Genomic DNA, 21,853 nt, shown 5'->3' on the forward strand with positions numbered 1-21,853 from the left:
CTCATTGCAAGAACATTCATGATAGTCATCTCTCATTGCAAGAACATTCATGATAGTCATCTCTCATTGCAAGAACAGTCATTATAGTCATCTCTCATTGCAAGAACAGTCATTATAGTCATCTCTCATTGCAAGAACATTCATTATACAGTCATCTCTTACTGCAAGAGCATTCATTATAGTCATCTCTCATTGCAAGAACATTTAGTATAGTCATCTCTCATTGCAAGAACATTCATCAGTCATCTCTTGTTTCAAGAACATTCATTGTAGAGTCATCAATTGTTGCAAGGACATTCATTGTACAGTCATCTCTCATTGAGTAACATTCATTATAGTCATCTCATTGCAAGAATATTCATTGCAGTCATTTCTTTTTGCAAGAACATTCAATATACAGTCATCTCTCATTGCAAAAGAAGTCATTGTACAGTCATCTCACATTGCAAGAATATTCATTGCAGTCATCTCTCATTGCAAGAACATTTATTGTACAGTCATCTCTCATTGTAAGAATATTCATTACACTGGAATATTCTGATTCTGAAATAAAATTGATGGAAACAAACATTAATTATTCACAACAAAATATTAAGCTTCCATACTTGAACACTGATTTAAATGATACCAACATGCATACTTGAAAACTGATTTAAAGCATATCAACATGTATGCTGCAACAATGAATTTCTGGATACCAACATGCATATTGTAACACTGAATTCCTGGATACCAACATGCATATTGTAACACTGAATTCCTGGATATCAGCATGCATACAGCAACACTGATTTAAAGGATATCAACATGAATACCATAACACTGAATTCCTGGATGTCAGCATGCATACTGCAACAATGATTTATAAGATATCAACATGCATACTGTAACACTGAATTCCTGGATACCAACATGCATACTGTAACACTGAATTCTTGGATACCAACATGCATACTGTAATACTGAGTTTCTGGATACTGAAATGCATACAGTAACACTGAGTTTCAGGATACCAACATGCATACTGTAACACTGAGTTTCTGGATACCAAAATGCATACAGTAACACTGAGTTCCTGGATACAAACGTGCATACTGTAACATTGAATTCCTGGATTCCAACATGTGTATTGTAACACTGAATTCCTGGATACCAACATGCATACAGTAACACCGAATTCTTGGATACCAAAATGCATACAGTAACACTGAATTCCTGGATACCAACATGCATACAGTAACACTGAATTCTTGGATACCAACATGCATACAGTAACACTGAATTCTTGGATACCAACATGCATACAGTAACACTGAATTCCTAGATACCAGCATGCATATTGCCATTATCTACTGTTCATTAATTCTTTATATTTACATTTTTGGACCTCAATTCAACACCATAAAGCCATGATCATGATGCTGTTCCTTTAAACCTCGATTCATACCTTATGATGACACACTGTCATTCCTTGGGATGTCACTTTTACACAGAATATGTTTGAGAATAGTATGTAAATATTATTTGCACAAAATTTTATTAATATAAAGCACAATTTTTGTGTGTAAAAATCACAATAATATTGAATATAAAGTCTAGATTTATATTTCTGATTCCTTCTTCTCCATTTTTACATGCTGGTTTGACTATGAAATGATAAGGGTGATAATTTATATGCAGTGTATATATACTCTGTCCAATTACTTACTGCATAGACCCAGCCTTGCCATCACATAAGTCCCCAGCAGGCCTGGTCTGTGGAGTTTGTTGTTAGTAATCAGTAGAACAAAATATATAGACTTTATTCTGCCAGTGAATTATAGGCTAGCAGATCAGGGTCTATTTTGTTTGCAGTTGGACTTGACTTACAAGCAAGTGTATATGGTACATTGAATTCATGTTCTTTTCAAGGACAGATTTATGTCTACAACAAAGTTGCAGGAGGAAAACTTGATCGCATTAATAGGCAATGACTCTATACATTTGTACAGAGGAGTATTAGGCTACAGTACTGTAGTAAGGACTTTTAATATGATAGGCTAGCGTACTGTAGTAGGGACTTTTGATATGATAGGCTAGTGTACTGTAGTAGGGACTTTTGATATGATAGGCTAGTGTACTGTAGTAGGGACTTTTGATATGATAGGCTAGTGTACTGTAGTAGGGACTTTTAATATGATAGGCTAGCATACTGTAGTAGGGACTTTTGATATGATAGGCTAGTGTACTGTTGTAGGGACTTTTAATATGATAGGCTAGCGTACTGTAGTAAGGACTTTTAATATGATAGGCTAGCGTACTGTAGTAGGGACTTTTGATATGATAGGCTAGTGTACTGTAGTAGGGACTTTTAATATGATAGGCTAGCGTACTGTAGTAGGGACTTTTGATATGATAGGCTAGTGTACTGTAGTAGGGACTTTTGATATGATAGGCTAGTGTACTGTAGTAGGGACTTTTGATATGATAGGCTAGTGTACTGTAGTAGGGACTTTTGATATGCTAGGCTAGTGTACTGTAGTAGGGACTTTTGATATGCTAGGCTAGTATACTGTTGTAGGGACTTTTGATATGATAGGCTAGTGTACTGTAGTAGGGACTTTTGATATGATAGGCTAGTGTACTGTAGTATCGACTTTTGATATGATAGGCTAGTGTACTGTAGTAAGGACTTTTGATATGATTTAACTGTTTTCCAAATTTTTAGTAATGACTAGGATTTAACTAGAACAGTCTTCTCTGAGCAAGGAAATTGTTTGTCAAAATTTACAGTTACGCCTTTAGAATGCATTGTCATTTGTCTCACTATTTAGTTCATTTCAATATAATATAAAATTGAATGAATAAATATAATGCCTATTAAAATACACGAGATACAGTGCTCCCACTCTACAAGCACATCAGTATAATGTAGTTCCAGATCACATGGGTTCTGTAATTAATAAGGTATACTAAGTCTTGCTTCTCTAGTTAGCTACATTTTTTTCACTAATTTATAATTAATGACTTGTTGCAACTAATTCTAATATAATTTCAAAAAGAAACTTACTTTCATAATTTGTTTTGCTTAGAAATATAACTATTAATTAAAATAAATATTTTAACCTACCCCAGGATGAGACAAACTCACCCAAAACATACCTTCTCTTTGTTCCCCAAATAACAAAATATCAGAGCGAGGGTTTGTTGTTATTATAGGACTTAATGCCATTTTTCAGCACAAGATAGGCTATACATGGCAGCCAGTATAAATAGTGGAGGAAGAACCCAGGAAAACCCCAGGAAGAACCACCAGTATATCGAGGGTTTATTTTACCATATTATGTATATTCGATGTATTATTTGTTTTTATTTCTCTAAACAAATGAAAATATGACCTGCTGATTTTAACTTTGTATACTGGAAAATATTTACCCTATGGGAATGTGGATTGGAGAAACAGGTCCTTCTGTCTTCACAGAAAGATGTTATCATTACTCAGATTTGTGGATTGGAGAAGCAGGTCCTATTTTATCCACAGAAAGATGTTACAAATACTTGAGTTTGTGGATTGGACTTCAGCCCTGTTGTCATATGTTGTGTCCACAAAAAATATTTAGTACTTAAGAGTTTGTGGATTGAACAAGTGAGTCCTATTGTCTCCACAGAAAGGTGTTTAGTACTTGAGATTGTGGATTGGACAAGTGGATCCTGTTGCCTTCACAAAAAGGTGTTTAGTACTTTAGCTTGTCGATTGGAGAAGTGGATCATATCGTGTCCACAGAAAGATGTTATCAGTGCTTGCAGGGCCTTCCATTAGATTTAATATTGGAGGGTGAGTTGCCAAAGTAGGCAGGGGACTTGAGGGACCTCCCCTAATCCCCTAATGGGGATGCAGTTTGTTTGTTATTTTAAAGTAGCCAGGTGTAAAGTAAAAGTAGTCAGGCAAATCGCCCAGTTCCCGGCTGATAAAGAAAGCCCTGACTTGAGTTTGTGGAATGGATAAGTAGGTACTGTTGTCTCCACAGAAGTATGTTACTAGTACTTGAGTTTGTGGATTAGTGAGGCAGGTCTATTGTCTCCACAGAAAGATGTTACTAGTACTTGAGTTTGTGGATTAGTGAGGCAGGTCCTATTGTCTCTGTGGATGTTTCTAGTACTTGAGTTTGTGGATTAGAGAGGCAGGTCCCATTGTCTCCACAGAAGTATGTTATTAGTACTTGAGTTTGTGGATTAGTGAGGCAGGTCCTATTGTCTCCACAGAAATATGTTACTAGTACTTGAGTTTGTGGATTAGAGAGGCAGGTCCTATTGTCTCCACAGAAGTATGTTACTAGTACTTGAGTTTGTGGATTAGTGAGACAGGTTCTATTGTCTCCACAGAAGGATGTTACTAGTACTTGAGTTTGTGGATTAGTGAGGCAGGTCCTATTGTCTCCACAGAAGTATGTTACTAGTACTTGAGTGTGTGGATTAGAGGGGCAGGTCCTATTGTCTCCACAGAAGAATGTTACTAGTACTTGAGTTTGTGGATTAGTGAGGCAGGTCTATTGTCTCCACAGAAAGATGTTACAGTACTAGTACTTGAGTTTGTGGATTAGTGAGGCAGGTCCTATTGTCTCTGTGGATGTTACTAGTACTTGAGTTTGTGGATTAGAGAGGCAGGTCCTATTGTCTTCACAGAAGTATGTTACTAGTACTTGAGTTTGTGGATTAGAGAGGCAGGTCCTATTGCCACCAAAGAAGGATGTTACTAGTACTTGAGTTTGTGGATTAGAGAGGCAGGTCCTATTGTCTCCACAGAAGGATGTTACTAGTACTTGAATTTGTGGATTAGAGAGGCAGGTCCTATTGTCTCCACAGAAGGATGTTACTAGTACTTGAGTTTGTGGATTAGTGAGGCAGGTCCTATTGTCTCCACAGAAGGATGTTACTAGTACTTGAGTGTGTGGATTAGAGAGGCAGGTCCTATTGTCTCCACAGAAGGATGTTACTAGTACTTGAGTGTGTGGATTAGAGAGGCAGGTCCTGTTGTCTCTGTGGATGTTACTAGTACTTGAGTGTGTGGATTAGAGGGGCAGGTCCTATTGTCTCCACAGAAGAATGTTACTAGTACTTGAGTGTGAGGATTAGAGAGGCAGGTCCAATTGTCTTCACAGAAGGATGTTACTAATACTTGAGTGTGTTGATTAGAGAGGCAGGTCCTATTGTCTCCACAGAAGGATCTTCATTCATTACATCTTTAAATTTGTATTTGTAGCTAACATGAATGCAATGAAAATTGGTAGCGGTCAAATGCAAGCAATTTCTCAATACATAGAACTATCCAGAGATAAAATCGGTCACTTTGTGCCAGTTTTGAAATTATTGTGATACTTCTGTTTCAGTCTGAACCTGGATGTGTGGTTCATGATGGCATTGATTGGGTTCTCAGTTGGAGTCGTCGGGTTCCTGCTGCATCAGGTCATAGAAGTGATATCAGATCTCAAATGGGAGACAACAGAGAAGTACCTTCATGTAAGATCACCATGAACATCCAACATTTCACTCCATTGTTTGGTGTTGCCTGTGAAATATAAAAGATATTTACAGGGTTACCAGACTATTGGGAAGAAAAAGGATAGAAAGGAGGAAATAAGAAAGAAATGCTTTTTTTGTTGGCTGGGAAAAGCCCTATATATGTTCGAAAACATTCATCATAGTTGGGGATAAGCTGGAAATTTTAGAAGCACTTTTGATAAATCAGTTACAAAAAAAAATACATCAAAAGTCATAATAATGCTGATCTGATCTTTAGTTAATTGAATTCAGTTACCTCAATTTATACTGAATACAACCTTAGTTAAACAAGTTATATTACCTCAATTTATACTGAATACAACCTTAGTTAAGCGAGTTAAATTACCTCAATTTATACTGAATACAACCTTAGTTAAAAGAGTTAAATTACCTCAATTTATACTGAATACAACCTTAGTTAAATGAGTAAATTACCTCAATTTATGCTGAATACAACATTAGTTAAATGAGTTAAATTACCTCAATTTATACTGAATACAACCTTAGTTAAACAAGTTATATTACCGCAATTTATACTGAATACAACCTTAGTTAAGCGAGTTAAATTACCTCAATTTATACTGAATACAACCTTAGTTAAATGAGTTAAATTGCCTCAATTTTTACTGAATACAACCTTAGTTAAATGAGTTAAATTGCTTCAATTTATACTGAATACAACCTTAGTTAAATGAGTTATATTACCTAAATATATGCTGAATACAACCTTAGTTAAATGAGTTAAATTACCTCAATTTATACTGAATATAACCTTAGTTAAATGAGTTAAATTACCTCAATTTATACTGAATACAACCTTAGTTAAATGAGTTAAATTGCCTCAATTTATACTGAATACAACCTTAGTTAAATGAGTTATATTACCTAAATATATGCTGAATACAACCTTAGTTAAATGAGTTAAATTACCTCAATTTTTACTGAATACAACCTTAGTTAAACAAGTTAAATTACCTCAATTTATGCTGAATACAACCTTAGTTAAATGAGTTAAATTACCTCAATTTATACTGAATACAACCTTAGTTAAATAAGTTAAATTACCTCAATTTTACTGAATACAACCTTAGTTAAATAAGTTAAATTACCTCAATTTATACTGAATATAACCTTAGTTAAATGAGTTAAATTGCCTCAATTTATACTGAATACAACCTTAGTTAAATGAGTCAAATTGCTTCAATTTATACTGAATACAACCTTAGTTAAATGAGTTATATTACCTAAATATATGCTGAATACAACCTTAGTTAAATGAGTTAAATTACCTCAATTTATACTGAATACAACCTTAGCTAAATGAGTTAAATTACCTCAATTTTTACTGAATACAACCTTAGTTAAACAAGTTAAATTGCCTCAATTTATACTGAATATAACCTTAGTTAAATGAGTTAAATTACCTCAATTTATACTGAATACAACCTATGTTAAACAAGTTAAATTACCTCAATTTATACTGAATACAACCTTAGTTAAATGAGTTAAATTGCCTCAATTTTTACTGAATACAACCTTAGTTAAATGAGTTAAATTGCTTCAATTTATACTGAATACAACCTTAGTTAAATGAGTTATATTACCTAAATATATGCTGAATACAACCTTAGTTAAATGAGTTAAATTACCTCAATTTATACTGAATACAACCTTAGCTAAATGAGTTAAATTACCTCAATTTTTACTGAATACAACCTTAGTTAAACAAGTTAAATTGCCTCAATTTATACTGAATATAACCTTAGTTAAATGAGTTAAATTACCTCAATTTATACTGAATACAACCTTAGTTAAATGAGTTAAATTGCCTCAAATTATACTGAATACAACCTTAGTTAACTGAGTTAAATTACCTTAAATTTTACTGAATACAACCGGAGTTAAATAAGTACATGATTACATCAAAGCTGTAAATGGTTACAAAATCTTCTTTTTGTTAATTTTTTGGGGCACTTACAAAATCTTCTTTTTGGTAATTTTTATGAGTCTATATATCAGTGTTTAAATGAGATCATTTCACATACTCTTTTTCTGTAATGTTTACTGTTTTTATAAACGTAACAAACCTTGTTATCTCTCTCTACATTTCCTCCTCCCATCCCACCCCACCCTAAGGGAGGGAGATATTGGTTTTGTGTATTGTCTGTCTGCTATTCACACTTTCATTTAGCAAGATAGCTGAAAAAATCATTTGTACAAATCCAGAGAAGATTTCATATTTAAATGTTTTATATCTGTCTCAAGACCTGATTAGGTTCTGTAACCATGACCTTAATTTAAATTTTTTTATGCACATTTATAAAAAGAAATTCATTATTTGGTGAAGGGGGACAAAAGTCATGTAGGCACATGTTATCAAAAATTAATTGAGACAAATTTTGGAAAGCTTTTTTTTGTATGAATGTGAAGTTTTCAGCTTTTGTACATATTTTATTGTTTTACTTTAAATTTTGAACTTGCACAGTTTTAGGTCAACTTGTAAGCACAAATAAGCAAAAGTCATTTGTGGTCAGTGAATGAAATTTGATAGCTTTTTTGCCTTAGTGTATATTACCTGATTACATTTGTGGACCCATTAGCAGTTTTTATATTTTTGGTGACAGGGTTAAATGTTTAATTTCAGTATTGTTGAAATACTACCTTTTCGAACAATCAGAAAACCTCCAAGAATAAGGATCTTTTTCTGCAAAAAACCACAACAGTTTGATAATATTTATTGTAAATTTATAGTCTCTATCGACCCCAGAATTTATTAGGTACCATTAAGACTTTGTTTTGTTGTTTATAAAATTTATTAGATATCATCAAAGCTTTATTTTGTTTATAAAATTTATTAGGTATCATCAAAGCTTTATTTTGTTTATAAAATTTATTAGGTATCATCAAGGCTTTATTTTGTTTATAAAATTTATTAGGTATCATTAAGACTTTGTTTTGTAGTCTGTAAAAATTATTAGGCATCATCAAGGCTTTATTTTCTTTATAAAATTTATTAGGTATCATCAGAGCTTTATTTTGTTTATAAAATGTATTAGGTATCATCAAAGCTTTATTTTGTTTATAAAATTTATTAGGTATCAGGAAGGCTTTATTTTGTTTATAAAATTCATTAGGTATCAGGAAGGCTTTATTTTGTTTATAAAATTCATTAGGTATCATCAAGACTGTTTTGTAGTCTATACAAATTATTAGACATCATCAATGCTTTATTTTGTTATCAAATTTATTCGGTACTGTCAAGGCTTTGTTTTGTTGTCTATAAAATTTATTAGGTACTGTCATTGCTTTGTGTTGTTGTATTTATTCGGTACTGTCAGGGCTTTGTTTTGTTTGCTGTATTTCTGAAGAACTTCAGTTCAGATAGCCATAAGGCCAAGAGAGTCTGTTTTTGCCCTGTTTCTGTCATACATTATGTGGTTGTCAGCACATCTTCTGAGAAACCACTGGACCAGTTTCATCCAAGCTTGGCAGAAAGTATCTGGCATTAAAATGTTTTGTGCTGATTTGCCATCAGGCATAGTCACCATTACTATAAAGAAGAAACCTTTAAATGAAGTATTTTTAATTTTTTTTTAGAAACACCTGACAGAATATGAGCAGAATTAAGAGGGAGCTTCCTGGCATGAAGAACTTTAAAATGTGTGCATATTACACCACCGTTACTAAAAAAGAAAATGCCATGAAAATAATTTTTTCTGAGAAAGAAACCCTTTAAACAACTTCATCTATAAATGTGCTTACCAAAATTTGAATGAAGGCAAGCCTTATGAAATGGATCTGTGTTGAATAAACAATGATTTACAGATAGCTGTCCATACAAGTGTCGAATAAACAATGATTTACTGACAGCAGTCCATACAAGTGTCGAATAAACAATGATTTACTGACAGCAGGTCATACAAGTGTTGAATAAACAATGATTTACTGACAGCAGTCCATACAAGTGTCAAATAAACAATGATTTACTGACAGCAGATAATACAAGTATGAAATAAACAATGATTTACAGACAGCAGTCCATACAAGTGTCGAATAAACAATGATTTACTGACAGCAGATCATACAAGTATGAAATAAACAATGATTTACAGACAGCAGTCCATTCAGGTGTTGAATAAACAGTGATTTGTAGACAGCAGTCCATACAAGTGTCAAATAAACGATTTACTGACAGCAGATCATACAAGTATAAAATAATGATTTACAGACAGCAGTCCATTCAAGTGTTGAATAAACAATGATTTACTGGCAGCTGAAGGTAGGTAGGTGGAGCTTAGGGATTTGTCAATTTAAAAAAAAAATTTAAAAAATGTTTTGGTCCATGTTCACACTTTAAATTTTCACTGTTCTCCTGCACAATATTTCTTTTCAATTCAGGATGGGAAATAAAACAACCACTGTTTAAAAACTTTGACAAACAGATTTTACTAACAGCACTTTGAATTTCCAGAGTTCTACTTTACATCAGTCAGGGTTCCCACATTGGTCAGGAATTTTTAAAAAGGTCTCAAATTTCAAACTGCTTTTCCAATTCTGGAAAAATTGAAAAATGACTAGTCTTGAAAAGTCTTTCATTTTCGTTATTACAGTTGTCTTTGTCACAAACCAGTAACATGACTGCATTTTTGCATCTGGGAGAATTTTAGTCTATGGATTCAGAGCTTTTGACAGGTCTGGAAGTTTTTATTTCTTGGTCTGGAAAAGGTATGAAAAAGGTCTGGAATCATTATTTTGAATTTGTGGCAGGAACCCTGAATCAATATTTTTTTCTTTTCGTTTTAGGATGAGAAATACACCTTTGCATCCTTGTTTGCCTTTGGATATAGCCTTGCATTTATTCTCTTCAGTGCATTTATTTGTGTGGTAAGTGTAACAAGATTGAACAAGAGACCAAATGTTTGAAGGCATCAATAATGTAAACACTGGAATCCTTGTAGTATAGACTGTGAATGGATGTTACAAGAGTTATACACACTCATTTCTGCTTTAAATACATTCCCCAATAACATTACTGTTATGGATATAAACCTGTTACCTCCTGAATCCAGCCCTACTAAAAGGCAAAAATTTATTTTTTTCTGTCTCATGGACACAAAGGGGGAAAAAAAACTAAACTTGCCCATTACCTCCTCTTGCCATCACCAGGTGTCACTAGTCTTTACAAGACAATTCCTGTCAATTAAAAACCAAATTTATGTTGAGTTCGAACCATCCATACCATCCATACATACTTTTGGATTTAATTGGAATAATAAACAGGTGGTAAATATTATCTTTGGAATTTTGCTAATATTTTGGGAAACTTTTAACTTTCTTGAAAATTTTAATGCAAAATTTTACAAGATGCTATTTGTTGATACATGTCTTTATTCACGGTTTCACACACACTGCCTGTTGGACACTCAGCCAATTAGTAGCTGGTGTTGTTTAGTGACTTGTTAACACACATTGTTAATTTAAATTTTGTTGTTGTTTTGTTTTATCTTTCAATGAAAACTGTTGACAAATAAATGCAACAAGTTCATGGATAGGGAAGACACACACAGGTCTTGCCTTGCATTTACAAAATGTATTTCATCAATGTGATGCATGTCTGTGCTAGATGGTGCAAGAGTGTATAGACTGCTGTTTGCAAAACTCTACTAATTCAAATAAGGAGTTTGATGATGATGCAAATTTTAGAACTCCTACAAGAAATTATGATAAAGAGAGGGAGTGTACCCACATATTTAGGCAGCCCAGGTGGTGTAAGTCACCCATATGTTCAAGCTTGGCATTCAGACATACAAGTCCTGTTGTATGAGGTTTTTAATTGATTGCCATCAAAAGCCATCTACTTTCACTATCATCCAGCCAGTTGAGTGGGCTGCCCAGCCAATCCAGCCATCTCAGTTGGAGGATTTTAATGAGAGATCTATCTTTGTTGCTCTGCTGACTGCTTAGAGATCTTAATGATAGATCTGTCCATGCTACCATACTATGGTTCTATACAATTACAATACACAGATCTTAATGATAGATCTGTCCATCCTACCATACTATTGCTATATACAATTACACAGATCTTAATGATATATCTGTCCATCCTACCATACTATTGCTATATACAATTACACAGATCTTAATGATATATCTGTCCATCCTACCATACTATAGCTATATACAATTACAATTACATAGATCTTAATGATAGATCTGTCCATCCTACCATACTGTTGCTATATACAATTACACAGATCTTAATGATATATCTGTTCATCCTACCATACTATAGCTATATACAATTACAATTACACAGATCTTAATGATAGATCTGTCCATCCTACCATACTATTGCTATATACAATTACAATTACACAGATCTTAGTGATAGACCTGTCTGTCCTACCATGCTGTGGTTCTATACAATTACAATTACACAAATCTTAATGATATATCTGTCCATCCTACCATACTATTGCTATATACAATTACACAGATTTTAATGATAGATCTGTCCATCCTACCATACTATAGCTATATACAATTACACAGATCTTAATGATAGATCTGTTCATCCTACCATGCTATGGCTATATACAATTACAATTACACAGACCTTAATGATAGATCTGTCTATCCTACCATACTATTGCTATATACAATTACACAGATTTTAATGATAGATCTGTCCATCCTACCATACTATAGCTATATACAATTACACAGATCTTAATGATAGATCTGTTCATCCTACCATGCTATGGCTATATACAATTACAATTACACAGACCTTAATGATAGATCTGTCTATCCTACCATACTATTGCTATATACAATTACAATTACACAGATCTTAGTGATAGACCTGTCCATCCTACCATACTATAGCTATATACAATTACACAGATCTTAATGATAGATCTGTTCATCCTACCATACTATAGCTATATACAATTACAATTACACAGATCTTAATGATAGATCTGTCCATCCTACCATACTATTGCTATATACAATTACAATTACACAGATCTTAGTGATAGACCTGTCTGTCCTACCATACTGTGGTTCTATACAATTACAATTACACAAATCTTAATGATATATCTGTCCATCCTACCATACTATTGCTATATACAATTACACAGATTTTAATGATAGATCTGTCCATCCTACCATACTATTGCTATATACAATTACACAGATCTTAATGATAGATCTGTTCATCCTACCATGCTATGGCTATATACAATTACAATTACACAGATCTTAATGATAGATCTATTCATCCTACCAGGCTATATACAATTACAAATTACACAGATCTTAATGATAGATCTGTCCATCCTACCATGCTATGGCTATATACAATTACAGTTATGCAGATCTTAATAATAGATCCCTCCATCTAGCCTGGTCTGCAGCATCATCTCTTTACAATTATGGAGATTTTAGTCATAGACCTGGCCATCTTGCCTGGCATAATGTTACCCAAGCATGTTATGATGGGGAATTCAGCGAAATGCTTCCCCATAACCAGCCATCCATACAGTTGCAACTAAATCATCTGGCAGAGCTAACTTCTCCTTTATTCACTGCTTATCCACCTGTTATTGGACATGAATTATATAGAGGTGATGGCGTCATTGCCACAGGAAATGGTTCATCCCAAAATGGTAGCAGACCATGGACTTTCTGGGACAATACACATTCAACCACATATCAGATTTAACTCAAAGCATTTGATATGAATTGAGTGGCAGTTAACATGTCTGATCCATTTATTAAAAAGTGGATAATAAGAAAGGTTAAAAAGACGTTCTTGCCACTTTGAAGCATGTACAGTACATATTCGGAGTCGGATTTGGCTTCCTTGGTGATTTTCTGACTGGCCTGAATTGCTTGGGTCAATAACAGAGCAGCTCATAATTCAATGGTGAATGCGTTAATGGTCTCTACCATTCTTAACTTTATACATTGTTATGTTTGTTTGTCACTTATAAAAGAAGATACATTACACTCTTGCTTTAACGATGACTCCATTTGGATTGCTATTGCTGTTTGGGGGCAAATTTTAAGAAGTTTGTAGGCATATAGCTCAAGAAGTACCACAATAACCATATGATTTTAGAAAGTTGGTGGTGAGTTCTATGCATCTCTCGATCTGAAGGGATCAAAGGGACAAGTATGCCATCAGTCTCAATCTCACATGCTTTCTTCATGTCCCTAATCACTTGGCATCATTGAAGTTTCGTGGTTGACTTTCTGTGACAAAGTTTACCCAAAGTTTACTCATTTCAAGTGCTTATGCTAAGTCTAAAGAATGATTTCAAGGCCTTTGTCTAATTACGTATTGGGTCATAACCCAGTTTTGGTTGACTTCCTCTCTGGCAACAGTATTGTATCTGGACAATCTCATCTAAAAACATGGTAATTTTTTATTTCTGCAAGTGCAGAAGCAACCTATTGTCCTTTTTTAATCATCTCTGTTTTCTCATGAATTGGGAAGAATCTGACCTTAATCCATCCCATTGTTTTGTCAACCTTAGTATGGAGGTTATAAGCAGTCTCAGTCTTCTATATCCCCATCATATTTGTATTTTTTTGGATCATATAACTCAGTCGTTTATGATGGGACAGAGAATTCAGCAGAAGTTTGTGCAACTCCTAGCCTGATTCATTGCAGCATTGGATTTGATGCTGCAGATCTGCCTTTACATTTGCCCATTAGAAATGTCTTTGGCACACAACAGGAATTCCTCTGGAGAAGCCCCAGCTGAAAGTGACAGTATGTACCGATGCCAGTAACATGCAGCTGTGGAGCCCATATGTTGTCAGACTTCTAATATGGTCTGCAGCAAATGGGGCTGGGAGAACTGCCTCTTTCCATCAGACTTATACAAAAGCGAGCATAAATGCCTTTCAGTTCTAAAAGACAGACTCTGAGAGAAGCCATGCCTGATTATGTCAAACACCTTCATAGTGCTGACTTATCTCCTTCAATGGAGTAGGGATGGAGGTACCATTTGGTCTGACTAGTGTGTGCTACCAACTTCAGATCAGTGTACAAGTCAGAAAAATTCCCAGCAGAATGGTCCCTTTATTTGTTGCTTTTATTTGTTGGTGTGCTTTTGGGGGCACCCAATTATAGACCATTTAAAACAAGGTGGAACCACAAAAGGACCAAATTTGTCTCCCCAGTTCCAGATCCAAAAGCTTGGACCATGTATGTCGATCATTTTGGATGGGTTTTGGGCGTTTCGCTACCCTTTCATGGTCTTTGTGCAGAAAGAAATACAAAATATAAGTGGTCAGAATTGTAAAATAATTCTGATAGCCCCTCCCAGATAGGACAAGTTGTGGGTCAGCGATCTACTTGATCAAGCAGTAGACTACCCAGGACTATTACGGTCCAACCAGATCATTTCAAACGACTATAACTGCAGGTATTCCATCTCTGGCCAAACTCTTCTCCATGCCTGGCTCATGGCTTGTCAGCCTTACAAGAGAAAGAATTTAGACCTTTGATTGTGGAGAGAATCTCAAGAGCAAGAAGTCTGTCCACTCTGAATGCTTATGAATGAAAGGGGCTTATTTTCAGGAAATACTGTTGAGTCATTAACATAGTCCCATTGAGTGCCTCAACATGCCAACTAGCTGACTTTTTTCTTTGGCTCTAAGAGGATAAAAAGTGGCACCAGTTACAATCAAAGGTTACTGCTCCATTATATCTGACACACTGAGGCATCATGGCAGAAGAGATATTGTCATAACCTTACAGACCTACTAGTTTTATTAGTCCATTAATAATTTGAAACTGGAATCTGTCTTGGATCATTGTCATGCAGAAAAATTTGAGCCATTTGCCTCCCAGGCTTCACTGAAGCTGTTACAGTGTGACCCCTCTATAGCATGCTCCGTTATAGCACAAATTCTGATATAACATGGTCACAGCGTGGCTCCTGAAATTTTTTATACATGTATTTTTCTTGCACACAAAAAAAAATTTCTTAGAAGTATGAAAAAAAGTAAAAAATTTATTACCATTTTGGGGAAGAGATCACGCATGAATAATACAAGATGATCGTGGTGTGGCTCCTGAAATTTTATTTATTTTTCTCATACACGAAAAAATAGTTTTTCTTCTTAAAAGTTCAAAAATTAAAGTGTGAAAAGTTTATTCTAGGATCACATAGGGCTTCACCAATGTCGCAAAACTGAGATTTTAGTTTCCTTATTGTCTGCAAAATATACCATCTGGCGAATTTATATTTTATTGCCGACACTGTTGGCTGTTTGAACTTGTATATACAACCATTGGTTTGGAGTGGAGAAATTCAGAGGCCCCATGAAAGGAAGCCGCAAACTTGATATAAAATGCATTGAAATTTATCTATTTGTTACATAAACAATTTCTTTTGCCATATTGACAAACCATCTTAACAGTGCATTGTTATATCATAATCTGCATATGTTGACATCGAGCATGAGTACTGTATGTTGTGAGATATCCACTTTTTTTGTTGTTGACATTTCTGGTAGCGGAGATCAACCAGATGAGGCATTCTATCTTTCATCGGATTTTTGGCCGCTAGCTAGTAATTAATATATTTACAGAGACTGACATTTGTGTGTGATGGTAAGTAAAATTCCTCTTCTTTCCACTCAGAATTAAATCCTTCAAAACACCCACATTTTCTGTACTAATCCTTGTCATCATACCAGAACACCTGCATCTCTATCATCCGTTTACCCTTTGTTAAATTTCAGATGCATGAGTGGAAGGCAGCATTACTCCGCTACCACAAATGTAAAAAAAAAAACTTACTTGTTGGCCACTAGGCAGGGAGGAACTGTAACTACAGTCGACCAAGTGATGGCCAATTCCTTTTTCTTTAAATGTGCCCTTTAAAAACATTACCTTTGAAGCACTGACTGTTATGAAAACGTACTAAGCAAATGGAGAAAACAATCAGTCTCAATCATGCAGTAAAATTATTTGAAGTTGCCACTACAATAAGAAACGGGCATTTATTTGGTTCTCCAAAGATGTCCTTTAGCAGTGACTTTAATAATGCATGCACCTTTCATCAAAGAAAGCCAACTTCAGTCTTCAATAAAAACAAAGAACTTTTCTTCAAAGAAGTCAGTACCAAACTTAAATAAAAGCAATGGAATCAGATGGATTTGTTTCATTTTCCAATGTGACTAGAACATGTTTACTGTGCCGTGAAGTTTACTTTTTGCAGGGAAAGAGTTTATGCTTACAAACACTACCAATGGCGACTTATCTATATTGGTAAAAATCCAGTATGAATGAAGACCTTCACACTTTTTAGAATATTTAATACTAAAAGACTTTTGTGTATTTGAAAGTGCGTAATAAACAAGGTAGTGTATTCAACATTCATTTTCTCAAATTAGATATAGGTTGGTTGTTTTCAATCTAACATTGCGTTTTGTTATTAAATTAGATATAGGATTTTTAAAATCTAAAACAGCATTTTGTTATTAAATTAGATAAAGGTTTGGTGTTTTTAATCTAACACAATGTTTTGATATTTCAGTATATACGTCCTGAAGCAGCAGGTTCAGGAATTCCAGAAATTACCGGATTTTTGAATGGGACAAATGTGAGGCACATTTTCAACATTCGGACAATGATCATTAAGTTCCTTTCCTGTGTGACAGCTGTTGGCAGTGGACTCCCTGTGGGGCCAGAGGGGCCAATGATCCATTTAGGGTAATTTTTAAGTTATTTATAGTAACCTTGTGTATTTCACATCATTCAGTTGGACTAAAAGTTCTAGAAGCTTGTGTCATTACAGTGCAGTTGTTAAAGTGTAGTCATCTTCATCATTTGTATTGAAATATCATTGCAATATTTGACTTAAAGTAGAATTTTATTTGGAGTTTACTCGGATCTTGTTTGGTCTATGCTGAAGTTCTCATATAATTCTCAAATTCTTCAGTATAAATATTTCTAAAAAAGACAAAGATCTTTGCACGATGTTTGTGACCATTTTTTTATAACCCCACTACAAGGTGGAGCATGTTACATCATGATGTTCTCTGTTTATCCATCTGCTATCAGTTTTGTTACCACACAATAACTCTAGTTGTTTACCATCTGCAGACACCAAACTTTGTGGATGGTTTGCACTTGGGGTAGGGAAGAACCCTGTTAATGTCTTGAATTCAAAGTCAAGGCCACTATTACTGAAAGAATTAATTTGGTTTCTGCACATGAACATTAGTTTTACGTGATGTACCTCAACCAAAATTTGTGGATGGTTTGCACTTTAGGGTTGAGGAAGAAGCCTCTTTATTTTGAAGTCAAAGATCAATCATTGTGACTGAAAAAAGAAAAATGGTTTCTGCAAAAGAATTTCAGTTATCGACATGGTGGACTATTAAACACAAAACTAGCACATAATGCTATTTTTGTTATCCTGATAGAAAACTGTTTAATGAATGAGTTTTCTCACTGTCACTGTTAAAGGATTGAGTGTGATAACCAACAGAAGATTTATTCTTCAAATTCAAAATTGAATTCAGAAAGTTCTATGTGATTAATAAAATACCAGTTATTAGGTTTCGAGAAAGTGTTAAATAAACTGGCTGGCAACTAGTTATCATGATATAGCAGTTATCATGATTGTAAATGTCCACTTTGCATGCATATTGTTATCAGATTGTCTGTACATGTCCACCAAGCATGCATATTGTTATCAGATTGTCTGTACACATCCACCAAGCATGCATATTGTTATCAGATTGTCTGTACGTGTCCACTAAGCATGCATATTGTTATCAGATTGTCTGTACATGTCCACTAAGCATGCATATTGTTATCAGATTGTCTGTACACATCCACCAAGCATGCATATTGTTATCAGATTGTCTATACACATCCAGCAAGCATGCATATTGTTATCAGATTGTCTGTACATGTCCACCAAGCTGCATATTGTTATCAGATTGTCTATACACATCCACAAAGCATGCATATTGTTATCAGATTGTACATGTCCACCAAGCTTGCATATTGTTATCACATTGTACATGTCCACTAAGCATGCATATTGTTATCATGATTGTCTGTACATGTCTACCAAGCATGCATATTGTTATCATGATTATACATGTCCACCAAGCTTGCATATTGTTATCATATTGTCTGTACATGTCCACCAAGCATGCATGTTGTTATCAGATTGTCTGTACATGTAAACCAAGCATGTATGTTGTTATCATGAGTGTCTGTACACATCAACCAAGCATGCATGTTGTTATCAGATTGTCTGTACATGTCTACCAAGCATGCATATTGTTATCATGATTGTTCATGTGCACCAAGCTCGCATATTGTTATCATAATGTCTGTACATGTCCACCAAGCATGCATGTTGTTATCAGATTGTCTGTACATGTCCACCAAGCATGTATATTGTTATCATGATTGTCTGTACACATCAACCAAGCATGCATATTGTTATCAGATTGTACATGTCTACCAAGCATGCATATTGTTATCATGATTGTACATGTCCACCAAGCTCGCATATTGTTATCACATTGTTTGTACATGTCCACCAGGCATGTATATTGTTATCATGATTGTCTGTACACATCAACCAAGCATGTATATTGTTATCATGATTGTTTATACACATTGACCAAGCATGCATATTGTTATCATGATTGTTTATACACATTGACCAAGCATGCATATTGTTATCAGATTGTCTGTACATGTCCACCAGGCATGTATATTGTTATCATGATTGTCAGTACATGTCCACCAAGCATGCATATTGCTATCAGATTGTGTGTACATGTTCACCAAACATGCATATTGTTATTAGACTGTCTGTACATGTCCACTGAGCATGCATATTGTTATCATGGATGTCTGTACACATCTACCAAGCATGCATATTGTTATCAGATTGTCTGTACATGTCCACCAGGCATGTATATTGTTATCATGATTGTCAGTACATGTCCACCAAGCATGCACATTGTTATCTTGATTGTATGTGTCCACCAAGCATGCATTTTGTTATCTTGATTGTCTTTACATGTCCACCACACATGCATATTGTTATCATGATTATTTGTACATGTCCACCAAGCATGCACATTGTTATCATGATTGTATGTGTCCACCAAGCATGCATTTTGTTATCTTGATTGTCTTTACATGTCCACCACATATGCATATTGTTATCAGATTGTCTGTACGTGTCCACTAAGCATGCATATTGTTATCAGATTGTCTGTACATGTCCACTAAGCATGCATATTGTTATCAGATTGTCTGTACACATCCACCAAGCATGCATATTGTTATCAGATTGTCTATACACATCCAGCAAGCATGCATATTGTTATCAGATTGTCTGTACATGTCCACCAAGCTGCATATTGTTATCAGATTGTCTATACACATCCACAAAGGATGCATATTGTTATCAGATTGTACATGTCCACCAAGCTTGCATATTATTATCACATTGTACATGTCCACTAAGCATGCATATTGTTATCATGATTGTCTGTACATGTCTACCAAGCATGCATATTGTTATCATGATTATACATGTCCACCAAGCTTGCATATTGTTATCATATTGTCTGTACATGTCCACCAAGCATGCATGTTGTTATCAGATTGTCTGTACATGTAAACCAAGCATGTATGTTGTTATCATGAGTGTCTGTACACATCAACCAAGCATGCATGTTGTTATCAGATTGTCTGTACATGTCCACCAAGCATGTATATTGTTATCATGATTGTCTGTACACATCAACCAAGCATGCATATTGTTTTCAGATTGTACATGTCTACCAAGCATGCATATTGTTATCATGATTGTACATGTCCACCAAGCTTGCATATTGTTATCACATTGTTTGTACATGTCCACCAGGCATGTATATTGTTATCATGATTGTCTGTACACATCAACCAAGCATGTATATTGTTATCATGATTGTTTATACACATTGACCAAGCATGCATATTGTTATCATGATTGTTTATACACATTGACCAAGCATGCATATTGTTATCAGATTGTCTGTACATGTCCACCAGGCATGTATATTGTTATCATGATTGTCAGTACATGTCCACCAAGCATGCATATTGCTATCAGATTGTGTGTACATGTTCACCAAACATGCATATTGTTATTAGACTGTCTGTACATGTCCACTGAGCATGCATATTGTTATCATGGATGTCTGTACACATCTACCAAGGATGCATATTGTTATCAGATTGTCTGTACATGTCCACCAGGCATGTATATTGTTATCATGATTGTCAGTACATGTCCACCAAGCATGCACATTGTTATCTTGATTGTATGTGTCCACCAAGCATGCATTTTGTTATCTTGATTGTCTTTACATGTCCACCACACATGCATATTGTTATCATGATTATTTGTACATGTCCACCAAGCATGCACATTGTTATCATGATTGTATGTGTCCACCAAGCATGCATTTTGTTATCTTGATTGTCTTTACATGTCCACCACATATGCATATTGTTATCAGATTGTCTGTACATGTCTACCAAGCATGCATATTGTTATCATGATTGTACATGTCCAGCAAGCATGCATATTGCTATCAGATTGTGTGTACATGTTCACCAAACATGCATATTGTTATTAGACTGTCTGTACATGTCCACTGAGCATGCATATTGTTATCATGGATGTCTGTACACATCTACCAAGCATGCATATTGTTATCAGATTGTCTGTACATGTCCACCAGGCATGTATATTGTTATCATGATTGTCAGTACATGTCCACCAAGCATGCACATTGCTATCTTGATTGTATGTGTCCACCAAGCATGCATTTTGTTATCTTGATTGTCTTTACATGTCCACCACACATGCATATTGTTATCATGATTATTTGTACATGTCCACCAAGCATGCACATTGTTATCATGATTGTATGTGTCCACCAAGCATGCATTTTGTTATCTTGATTGTCTTTACATGTCCACCACATATGCATATTGTTATCAGATTGTCTGTACATGTCTACCAAGCATGCATATTGTTATCATGATTGTACATGTCCAGCAAGCATGCATATTGCTATCAGATTGTGTGTACATGTTCACCAAACATGCATATTGTTATTAGACTGTCTGTACATGTCCACTGAGCATGCATATTGTTATCATGGTTGTCTATACACATTGACCAAGCATGCATATTGTTATCAGATTGTACATGTCCACCAAGCATGCATATTGTTATGATGGATGTCT

General features: G+C 34.8%; 1 protein-coding gene across 1 annotated transcript in view; it reads left to right on the forward strand.

Annotated features, from left to right (window-relative positions):
• The window catches only part of LOC149779805 (chloride channel protein C-like), a 96,255-nt gene that overhangs the window by 27,590 nt on the left and 46,812 nt on the right, over window positions 1–21,853 (forward strand). Inside the window, exons 4-6 of the mRNA XM_089936473.1 lie at window positions 5,367–5,496; window positions 10,342–10,422; window positions 17,109–17,284. Of these exons, the coding sequence (XP_089792599.1) occupies window positions 5,367–5,496; window positions 10,342–10,422; window positions 17,109–17,284 (387 nt within the window). The remainder of the gene's footprint in view (window positions 1–5,366; window positions 5,497–10,341; window positions 10,423–17,108; window positions 17,285–21,853) is intronic.

This window comes from Sinohyriopsis cumingii, chromosome 16 (genome assembly GCF_028554795.1).
Source record: "Sinohyriopsis cumingii isolate HCF-2022 chromosome 16, ASM2855479v2, whole genome shotgun sequence".
Taxonomy (NCBI): domain Eukaryota; kingdom Metazoa; phylum Mollusca; class Bivalvia; order Unionida; family Unionidae; genus Sinohyriopsis; species Sinohyriopsis cumingii.